The following is an 11,498-nucleotide window of genomic DNA, read 5'->3' on the forward strand; positions in this document are numbered from 1 at the left end:
ACTGACGTCCTTTTGTTTGTGGACGCTGCGTCATGCCCGCAGGTGGCCAGGGAGACGCATTTGATCCATAGCTGTACTATCTCGGGGACTACATAGCGAGCTCCATTTCATTCGGAGCCGTGACTTTTGGTATATATATTCTTTTGTGTATATATATTCATGGGCACGGCGGGGGTCTCGTCCGCCCATATGACATGATATGATGTACCCTTTTCTTAGAGGCTCGTAGACATTGTGTATATGGTTAGATATGTTCGGCCTTGTCGGACTATATTTAGATGTTATTTTTGTTCGCCTTGTCGGCGCATGTACCGTATATGGGCATAGATGTTGTTGATGATATAAATATGTTATTGCCCGATGAGCTTAGAATGATGACGAACGAAAAGTATGATGTAATGATGTGGCTCACCTAGAATGTGAAGTATAAGTATGAAAAAGGGGTGCCGGGTGGGCTAGCCGGTTAACAAATCGCGGCCCCCTCAAGTCGGGTCGTGACATTGTTCTTCCTCATGCCACGTTCATCCATGAAAATATAAAGTTCCACAAACCTAGGGTTTCTACTCTAATTCCTAACCCTAAGTTACATGTACCATGACGTACCATGTTCGTATTAATAATTCATTATTATATTCTTGATATTCCATTTTAGTTATTGGGAATCCGTCTGTAACCCCGAATAACCGTGTTTTGCATTTCATGGGTTCTTAAATGCAAGATAGGAACTATTATGCTTATTTTCACGAAAATCTACATGCTTTCCACGTTTTCATACAAGTTATACTATATACTTATATTCATGTTATATTATACTCACGAATCATGTTTACAAGCCATGTTTATGAATCATGTCTACAAGTCATACTTACAAGTTATGTTATACAAACCATAGGCTTAGATGCCACCTATATCCATGTTCATGTTTTTAGGAGTAGCATAGGTTTACCGAGAAGGCTCAGACAGCCTGAAACTACGTATGCCAACGTAGGGTAAGGGTCGATCCACCCAGATTAGGACGACACCTTCAAATAATTGAACTGGATCCTTTCATGTCATACTTATGTCTCATACCCTGGCAAGGTGTGGGAGCTGCTCTGCTGGTCGGGCCAGCTACCAGAATCTACGTACCCATGTAGTGATTTCGTGTTGTCGGTTATACTACAGATCTCCCACAAGATATAGATATACATATGTACGTAAAATATTTTTACTCATATTATAAATTTATTCATGTCAGATGATGCTCATGTCCATGTTCAACTTACAGTTTCAGTTTCAATTCTATTATTTCATGTGCCATGTTTATTTCATTCAGTTACTTTACATACCAGTACAATTCAAATGTACAAACATTCCCTTTTATTGCCCCGGGCCTGCATTTCATGATGCATGTATTGATTTACAGGACAATGAATCTGCTCGTTAGGACTATTGACGTATCAGCTGTTGGTGAGCCCCATTTCATTCGGGGTGTTATCAATACTTTATTTTCAAGTTAGTTATGCAGTCAAGGTATGCCGGGGGCCTTGTCCCGGTAAACAGTTTAGCAGTCAGACTCATGTCAGAGGTTTCATAGACTAGTCAATTATGTCATATCAGACGTTCAGTTAAGTTAGCCTCGTTGGCTACATTACTATATTTCCGTATTCATGATATAATAGGATTTTCAGAACATATGATTATTTAATCTCATGCTTTACTCTCACCATGCCTGTTTATATTATATTTCGCATCAGTTCATGCCCCATGTTGATTTAGCAAGCCATGTGGCTCGCTTGGTCATATGCAGCAAGGCACCGAGTGTCTTGTTACTCCCAGGCCATGGTTCGAGGCGTGACATTTTCTTTCTTAATTCCGAATGTAATTTATGTCTTCACGACTTAATCGTTATTTGGGGATTTTGAATCGTGACATTATGACATTTCTTACACATTAGCCATTTCATATATATGGCATCCGCTAGCGTCAATCATATTAGCATGTAAGCTTTTGCAATTAGCCATATGCTTTCCATGATCTACTTCTTCTTTTTTTATTTATTTATTGAAGTTTCTTTACAAAGTTCCTTTATTGCTATCCTTCGTCGCCAAATGACTTCAAGCATCCAAATGCCAACAACCACTTAGAAATCTTAATGTTGGGCCTGGGCTATGCATGTCTAGTAATTTAATATGGTGGAAGAACCAAAAGTTGAATTGGAAAGACATTTGTAATGTTGAGCTCATCTCAAGAGGTTTCGATGCAATCATCACAAAAAAAATTGTTGAACAACGGAAAAAAAAAACGCAATCACGATGCCACAAGTAGTGTAAATTGTATTCAACCTAAAGTACTTTGACAGACAATGGGCAAGGTACTAATTCAAGTAATCAAACTAAATATAAATCAACATGATAAAAAGTTGATCTTATTATGAAATTCATTCAACATTTTACCAATTCAGGCTTACAATATTTGTGCAACCACTTTTAGAACTCTTGAAGTCGTTAAAAAAATAAAAAAAAAACTTCGAAATAACCTGTCCCAAAGGAGTTATGAATTGTTATAGTAAACTACATAATAATGCTCTTAAATCTTGGAGTAAATAGTAGGAGGATTAGACCCTAGATAAAACTTTCCTGTTGGAAGATGTTGTGGTGGTAGCAAAGCCAGTCTTACTCCGATCTCTGCCGCGGCTTCCGCCGTGTACTTCCCCTTGCCACCAGTCATAGATGTTTGTGTAAATCCAGGGCAATAACAATTCACGCTTATACCCTTTCCTTTATTATCCCTAGCCAAGACTTTAGAGTACGCATTCAACGCAAGCTTTGATACAGCATAGTCTGTCCATAATTCTGGCCAACCTTTGCTTTTCCATGTCCCATTTTTCACATTTTCTATAAATAAATTCACCAATCCTTCGATTTGTTTCTTTGATAGGTTTTCCTCATCCAATAACACAGTTCTTAGTTGTTCATTTCTGAGCTTCTGCAATATGAAACAAATAATGTTGTCAACTTTGTTTTCCCTTAATTTTAATTTCTAATCCGTTTATTCCTAAATTTTGAACAACTTAGATCAAATTTCAGTTTGAGATATAGTCATGTAGACCATTTAATATAAAATTGACGCTTCAAGTAGGGGAGACGCAGTAGTAAGTTATAATATCAATAAAAATTATTCTACACCAAAAAAAAAAAAAAAAACTTAGAAGATTGTGTTGATGTAATTACTTACACTAAGAAGCCCAAGTCTAGAGCTAATATTAAGAATTCGAGTGACAGTGGAAGAGCAACGAAATGTGGGCCAGAGTTCCTCTATGAGTCGTTTGGGCCCATAAAAATTTGTTGATATTACTATTTCTGCATGCTGCACCGAGTTCTCGTGGATATCGTTGAATGATACAGCTGCATTATTTACCTGAAATACTTAATAGGGGATATCAAAAAGTAAATATAACAACAAGAAACTTCAACAAGCTATATTATACATTATTTATCAAAGTGAGATTATTTATTATGCTTGTATCTTGAATTATTGGACGTTTATCAATCATTTTCAAGGAAGTAAAATAAGATATTATTATTTTAAAAAAAAGTTATGATATATACCACAGGAATTTTATTTATTATATTCTGACTGAATTTTCATTAAATCAAATCCACAACATTATGCATCCAAAAATTCTTAAATTTCAAAATTCTAAAATATATACACACAACAGGAAATAAAGAGAGAAAAGTGGTAGATCCTTTAAAAGAATGATAAAATTGAAGGAGTATTCGCCTTATACTTTACATGAACTTAAATTATAATTTATTATAAGAAATAGCCTAACATTAATTATATATAAAAGAGCTAAAAATAAATATCACATTTAATATAAAAATATTTCTATGGAATTGAGAATATGATTAAAAATTTAGCAAATTGTAAAATAGTAGATGAGAAAGAAAATTACAAGGAAAAATCGACATTGCATTGTATAAGTGGGGTAGAACATTGATTGTTCAAAGTTGGGGAAGGTGTTTGAATTTAAAGCAAAATCGGAGGGGATAAATTATTTTTCCCATTAACAAGTTGAATACTTCACGTTTCTTTATTTTTTATTTTTTATTATTTGGTATCAAAGGTCACATGGCGTTATTTTATTGGCTTCTTTGCCACATCACCGATGTGTGTACTACATGCATTTTACTTTCTTAACTATTTAGGCACATTGTATAATGGATAAATTTGGCTTGAGTTTAAGCGTTCAATAAGTACAACTTTTAGTTTAGGTGTGTGAATGAAAATTTTCGGACAAATTTAAGGGTTGCATGTATTTTTTTGCCTTAAATATATTAGTAGTCATGGTATATTGCGTACTTATTTGTTAGTATTCACAAATAACAAGCAACATATAATAGTTATCTAACATTTAGCATATTGAGGCAGCATTTCTACAAGTTAATTGTCAAAAAGTAAAAAGTTACTAATTTGATGCTTAGTACTGTTCTTGTACAGGATATACTATTTAATATACAGATATGCCATTAGATATAATTTAATTTGAGATTTGATCATGTTTTTGGAAGGTTACATTGTCATAGCAAAAAAGAAAGTGAACTGTTATATACTATCTTTACCAACTACCAAGGATGGTACAAATGTTAATATAGATGAGCATCAAGATGGAATCCCGGTGAAAGTTCTATTGGCTTCTGCGTGAGGGATTGTCAAGATGACTTGGTGTATGCAAAGGCTTCCGAACTTGAGGAGACAACTAATGCAGTGATAGAAGCAAGAGTAATGTTGTAGGGACTATCATACTGTGTGGAGCATGATCTGCATCCTATGATTGTGTACACTGATTCACTATTGATGAAGAATGTTGTAGATTGAGATTGGGAACCCGTGGTGTATTTGTGACAGAAGTGAAATGTTTAAGAGGATGAAAGACAATTTCAATGTAATCATAGAACATGTCTTCAAGGAAACCAATACACTGACAGATTCGTTTAACTAACTCTTTGCTTTTGATTTTTTGGCAGGTGAAGCGCACTTCAATACTTTCACTGAACTACCTAGCGCAGGAAGGAGAACTCTAAATCTAAAGATTAGAAATGATAAGAAATGAGCTCCAGACTAATTTCTACATTGGAATAGCTTCATCCTGCTATATCATGTATTGGCAGGCTTCCAATGTGTGGTATCAGCTTACTGCTCATTCTATTGGAGGCTTATCAATATATGATATGCGTATAAATGAAGCTTCAGGTTCAGTAGCTGGGATATCATTGCAGATTGTTGGACATGGCAAAGAAAGTGTGATGCTGGACTATTTGGATCATAGCTTACAATTTGATTCTTCACTGGATGCAGCTTGTACTTGGTGGAAGTCTGATCATTCATATGCCTTGAGAGATACTAAGTTTGGTATGTTAGTCAAGACACTTAATGAGAGCTTTGAGGTCTATAAGATGGTTTTAACCAAAGGCTTGTGGATGCAATATGATCAAGTTTAATTTATATGAGTAGCTTCTTCTTGTTTCATAGATCTCTTAGGTTATCTCTTTCCTAGTTTTTCTTGCAGCCTCTATTTTGTTGGTTTCTTTTCGTAGTTGGAAGAACTTCTTTTGGTTTTGTTTTATTAACGGAAAAGGGCTAAAAATACCCTTAACGTATGTGAAATGGCTCACAAACACCCTCTATCCACCTATTGGCCTGAAAATACCCCTAATCTTTTTTTTTTTTTTTTTGGCTCAAGAATACCCCTCAAACTAACACCCTTTAACTTGATGACTTTTTTCAATTTAAAAAAGTCACGTGGCTTAATATGATTGGTTGCACATATTATTTAATTTTAAAAATAAACTCACTCACTTTTAAACTCAAACCCATTGACCCAACCCGTTTATTCAATTTCCTCGAAAATTTAACGGGTTACTCTTTTTTCGCAGAAACTCCTCTTCTTCCCCGTCCCACCTTCATCTTCCTCTTCACTCTCACTGTCATTATCATTTTCACTATCAAACTCCTCTTCAAACTCATCATCACTGTTCAAATCACTTGCATTTGCCAAAGCAGAAACATCAAAATCATATGCTAAATCAGCCTATTGCTTATCATTTCTAGTGTATAGCCCGATAACCCAATCACTCTTGATATAATCCGCCTTATGGAAGACACGGATTCAAACAACAAATACGCGGAAATAAAGATACTGACGAAATCAAGGGATGAGAAGTAAAGAATTTGGGATGAGAATAGAGGGATAGAAGCAAGACCCAATTAGTAAAGGAATTATAGGCAAATCTAGGTATATTAAACCCAAACCCTCCTAATCGATTCCTACTAACGAACCTATACTATTTGAATTCAATTTAAGAGTCAATCAAATGAATCCACAAATGAACAACTCTCATATGAAATCAATGGAAAAAGGGTTCAATAGCCACAATGGAATCCACCATAATCAACTATATCACTAAGCACTAATCACTAGATTAGCACTACACTAATTCTACTAAACAAACTATCATTCTTTAAGAGTATTCATCTCAACATCATTCAAAGCTGAGTAAATGAAATGTCAACGTCTAGTATTTATACTCCTAGACTAAAAGAAGACTAAGTTATTACAAAAATGTCATTGATGAGGCAAGGGTCTTGTTTGGTTGGTAGTCTTCTTAGGAGAATTTCGGAAATAGCCCTCATATGGAATTTTCATCTTCCAAACACCAACTGTCTTGCAATTGTAGCCCAAATTACATCCCTAGCCTTGAATTTGGTTTCTTGGCCATGATTTGCATCGTATAGCCACAATTTACACTTTTAGCCCTTTGGGCTTTTAGTCACTTAGTGTAGAAGCCTCCACAATCTCTTCCCAAGCTACCATCCAAATGTCCTACATCCTTCCAAGTATCTTTGTGCCATCTAGGATCATATCAATTCTAGTCACTTAAATTATGCAATTGTATAGGTATAAGTATATGACTATCCACTACAAAATCACGTGCTAAGGGACCAATTTCTCAAACCTTCTTAAGGTCCCGTTGACACCCCCAATTAATCAGCAAAATTGTAATTGGTTCATCCGCAGTTCGTCCTAAATTATCCCCAATGTACTTATAAATCTCTTTAAAACTGGAAACAGAATCACATACAAGAACATGTCCTATTATCTTGAGAGTTGATAGCACAGAGTGAATCGACATCAGAAGTTGAGGTTAAAATAAACGGGTCGGCTCAACGGGTTTGGATATAAAAGTGGGTGGATTTATTTTTAAATTACTAATATATGCGGCCAATCATATTAAGCCACGTGGCTTTTTTAAATTGAAAAAAGTCATCAAGTTAAAGGGTGTTAATTTGAGGGGTATTCTTGAGCCAAAAAAATAGGTTAGGGGTATTTTTAGACCAATAGGTGAATGGAGGGTATTTGTGAGCCATTTCCCATACGTTAAGGGTATTTTTGGCCATTTTCCATTTTATTAATAATACTAGCCACTAGGCTAATAACATAGTGGTATTTTGGCTAAACAGGACCTTTTAGGTACTGCATGATTTAGATCTTTCCCCGTCTATAATAACCTTTAGATTTCCTTGTTTTCAATTTCATTGCATTACTTTACTCAGCCGAAAAAAAAAAAAGAATCTTTAATCTTTTATTATTTCTAGTTTCTAAGTAAATAGTATAGCAATTGTGATCATTACCCTTTTCAAGATTGAATATTTAGCCAATGTCTTATTGCTAATATTATGAAATTATATAAACATTATTTTATCGAGTACATTAAATTGATAGATACAATTCTACAATAAAATAATCATATATATTTTTTATTTATTCTCCTTATATGACATTCTTTTTTTGTTAAAAAAAATAAAAATAAAAAAACTATTTATACAAGGATGACACATGATAGAAAGAGGTTGAAGTTCTAACTCCTAAGTTTCCACCCCAAAGTTCCCTCCTTGTACCTTCCACACTTTGAGGTTAAGAATGGTATGTGGGATAATAGACTGTTTGACCAAGCTTTTAAAATCAACTTATTTTAAAAAGTGTTTTTTTTTAAAGTACTTTCCAAAAAAGTACTTTTGACGATAAGAAGTTTATGTTTGACCAATTAATTTAAAAAGTACTTTTGAGCAGCAATTAGTGTTTGGGCAAGCTTTTAAAAAGTGCTTCTAAGTGTATTTTTCTCAAAAGTGCTTTTGGGCAAAAGTTATTTTTTTAGCTTATGAAAAGCTGCTTCTGCTACTCCCCAAAAATACTTATTTTCTCCTAAAAGCTTGGCCAAACACCTCACTTTTTTTAAAATAAGCACTTATTAAAAAAATAAATACTTTTGGGTGGGGGGAGGGGGAATAAGCTTGGCCAAACAGGCTATAAGATACTTTTGGAACACAAATTGAACTAAAAAAAAAAAAAAAAAAAGACCCCACAGCATGTGTCGATTTCTTTTCCTTACAACAATCAAAGAAGAGGGGAATCATTTTCTTTGTATGGTAATCAATTGCGATATGTCATTGATCGAGCTTGAGTACTCTAGCCACATAAGAGTTTCTCATAAAAGAAATCACATAAGGGGAGACTTATTCATTTGCATTATCTTCAAAAATAAACGGATACTTGCACCAGTTATTGACTTATATATTCTTGTGCAATCTACTTATTCTACAAGATGGTTGTTTCTTGTACGCCAAAGATAGTCCACTACTCATTATCCGTGGCGGATCTAGAATTTTCACTGAAGGGGTTTAAAAAATAAAAATGTAGTGACTAAGATTTGAACTTGGAACCTCAAGGTGAATTTTTAACACCCTAAACTACTGAACCAACCTCTTTTCATATTTTTTAGGGTGTTCAAAATCGATATATTTAACATAAAAAATGAAAAAAAACACCTTATATATACGGTATAATTTTTTTCCGAGAGTGTTTGGGTGACCACCCTCGGCAGGCCCTAGATCCGCCCCTGCGAGTCATTATAGAGTTTTAGGCGCTTTTTGAAGAACTAAAATTTTGAAAATGGTTTTTAATCGTGAATTTTAGTTGTATTTTAAATATGTTTGTCTGGAATGAACTTTTTTGTAGAATGAAAACAAGTCTGTTACTTTAGTTTTTTATTTCCTTAGAATAAACAATTTAATTTCTCCGTATCTTGCATCAACTACAAACTAAATTTAGTATTTATACCCTTCTCCTTGCATCTTATCTCACTCTGGTTTATTTGTCCATCTCATAGATGATTGACATGATTCTATTTGAGTGTTCTTTTCAATTTTTTTTATATTCCCAATTTGTCGTCGTTGACATGTTCTTATGGAAACTTACCAATAATGTAAAGAACCCAGCCAATAGATACTTAGGGTATTTTTAATATGTTACATTTTAATTTAATTTATTTGTCCGAATTTCTTAAGCTTCTTGTCACGAGTTTATAAACCACAAACCACATAGCCTGTTTGGATTAGCTGCAAAAAAGTGTGCTTAAAGTACTTTTAAGTACTGAAAGTTATTTTATAAATAAACAGTTACGTGTTTGGATAAAAGTGCTTAAAGAGTTTTTAGAAGTAAGAGTAGAATTGGAATTAACAGAAAATATAAGGGATAGAATGTTAAAATAGTTGGTCAAACCAAAATGGCTTTTAAGCCCAAAAAAAAAGAAAAAAAAAAAAATTGGGTTGAGCAATGGCTTGGTTTTGGCTTATTTTAAGCACTTTTTAACTTAATTTAAGCTGTTTTCTATTTTTGCCAAACACTCAAATAAGTTAAAAATGGCTTATAAGCTGGTTTGACCAACTTATGAGAGCCCATTTGGATTAGCTGAAAAAAATTGGCTTTTAAGCATAAATGCTTAAAGTACTTTTAAGTGATAAAAGTTATTTTATAAATAAGCAGTTACGTGTTTGGATAAAAGTACTTAAAGGGTTTTAGAAGTAAAGGTAGTATTGGAATTAACAGAAAATATAAGGGATAAAAGGGTAAAGTTGTTGGTCAAACTAAAATGGCTATTAAGCTAAAAAAAAAATTGGGGTTGAGCAACTTCTTAGTTTTGGCTTATTTTAAGCACTTTTTAACTTAATTTAAACTGTTTTCTATTTTTGCTAAACACTCAAATAAGTTAAAAATGACTTATAAGTTGGTTTCAATCCAAACGGGCTCATAATTTGTTCTCAGTGTTGTGTCACACTTTGGGTACAAGCCAACGGGTATGCTGAAGAACATTAAATGCTTTTGTCGGTTACTATTATCAAAGAAAAGAAGAATGCCTGATCTGACGAAACTTAGAACTTCAACTTCCTTCTCTGTTTGTGATTATTCTATTAGCTAGACAAACTTATAAGCACCAAATACTCAACTCAGTTTATATTCATATTCGGCAAAGTCATCACCTTGCGTGAACGAAACAGGCAATTAATTATTAAGATAAATTAAGTTTGTTTTACTATTATTCTTAATGAAATGAGAATTGTGATCAAAATCTAACGACCTATTTCTTTACTTAGTTTTCAATTTCTTGTTATATGTATATAGTTTGAATCAGAGATGAGAAAGAAAAAGGACAGAATGATACATAAATAAAAGAAGAAAGATGGAGTGACTGACCAATATATCTAAGGCAGTGAAATTGTTGGAGAACCATGAAGTAAATGCTTGAATGGAGGAAGTATCTGAGACATCAAGCCGGTGATAATAGACACGCAGCCCTATTTTGTCAAGGGACTCAACTGCTTCCATTCCTCTTGCATTATCTCTGGCAGTTAGAATGACTGTCAATCCCAACTCTGCCATTCTTTTTACTAAGGCAAAACCTATGCCCTTGTTTCCACCTGTCACTATTGCCACTGTCTCTTGAGACCACCATCTACATATATGGACAAGTCACATTTTCAAACACAGGAGATATTATATCATTTGATAATTAATTCGAACAAGCAATATTAATTATTACCTCGTCGATGAAGAAGAAAGTTCTGATTGTCTTGATGCCATTGAAGGGGAAGATGAAGAGAGATTAATTTAATTGTATATATATGTGTGAGGGTAGCATGCAAAGATTCTTTACTCTCTCTTTTTCTTTTTTCTTTCTATATACCACAGCGTGGAATGATTAAACAAATACACGAGGATAATAAACTATTCTAGTCCTTGAAATCGCACTATGGTCCAAATTCTTAGATGTTAGGCAATTAAATAGCCTCTACACTGCATGTGCACTCAGCCTTCCTACGGTACTACTAAATGCACAAAGATAGAAAGTTCTCAAAGTGTTTGGTCCAGTAAAATGATACTCCCGCATTTCATTTTCATATGTCCAGTATACTAAAAATAAATGTGCATTTTTACTTATTCAGTTTTGTATACAGGTAAAACCGAGGACACATGCACGCTCGGTTTCCCGTCGTCATGGCTATGCTCGGTCACAATACGACCGTCTCACCGGACCGAGGTCTCGAGCTCGGGCCGGGATAAGACGATAAAGGAGGGAATTGAGCGCCGTTGCCCGGGAGAGCGAAATATCCATCCT

General features: G+C 34.2%; 1 protein-coding gene across 1 annotated transcript; it reads right to left on the bottom strand.

Annotated features, from left to right (window-relative positions):
- Positions 1-2,393: 2,393 nt before the first annotated feature.
- On the bottom strand, positions 2,394-11,100 carry LOC132042756 ((+)-neomenthol dehydrogenase). Its single transcript, XM_059433282.1, has 4 exons — positions 10,923-11,100; positions 10,577-10,835; positions 3,217-3,399; positions 2,394-2,967 (listed from the first exon to the last, which is right to left on the bottom strand). The coding sequence occupies exons 1-4, from the start codon at positions 10,961-10,963 to the stop codon at positions 2,569-2,571; spliced, it is 882 nt and encodes a 293-aa protein (XP_059289265.1). The 5' UTR covers positions 10,964-11,100; the 3' UTR covers positions 2,394-2,568.
- Positions 11,101-11,498: the final 398 nt, after the last annotated feature.

The sequence above is a fragment of the Lycium ferocissimum genome, unplaced genomic scaffold, assembly GCF_029784015.1.
Source record: "Lycium ferocissimum isolate CSIRO_LF1 unplaced genomic scaffold, AGI_CSIRO_Lferr_CH_V1 ctg17721, whole genome shotgun sequence".
NCBI classification, from domain to species: Eukaryota; Viridiplantae; Streptophyta; class Magnoliopsida; order Solanales; family Solanaceae; genus Lycium; species Lycium ferocissimum.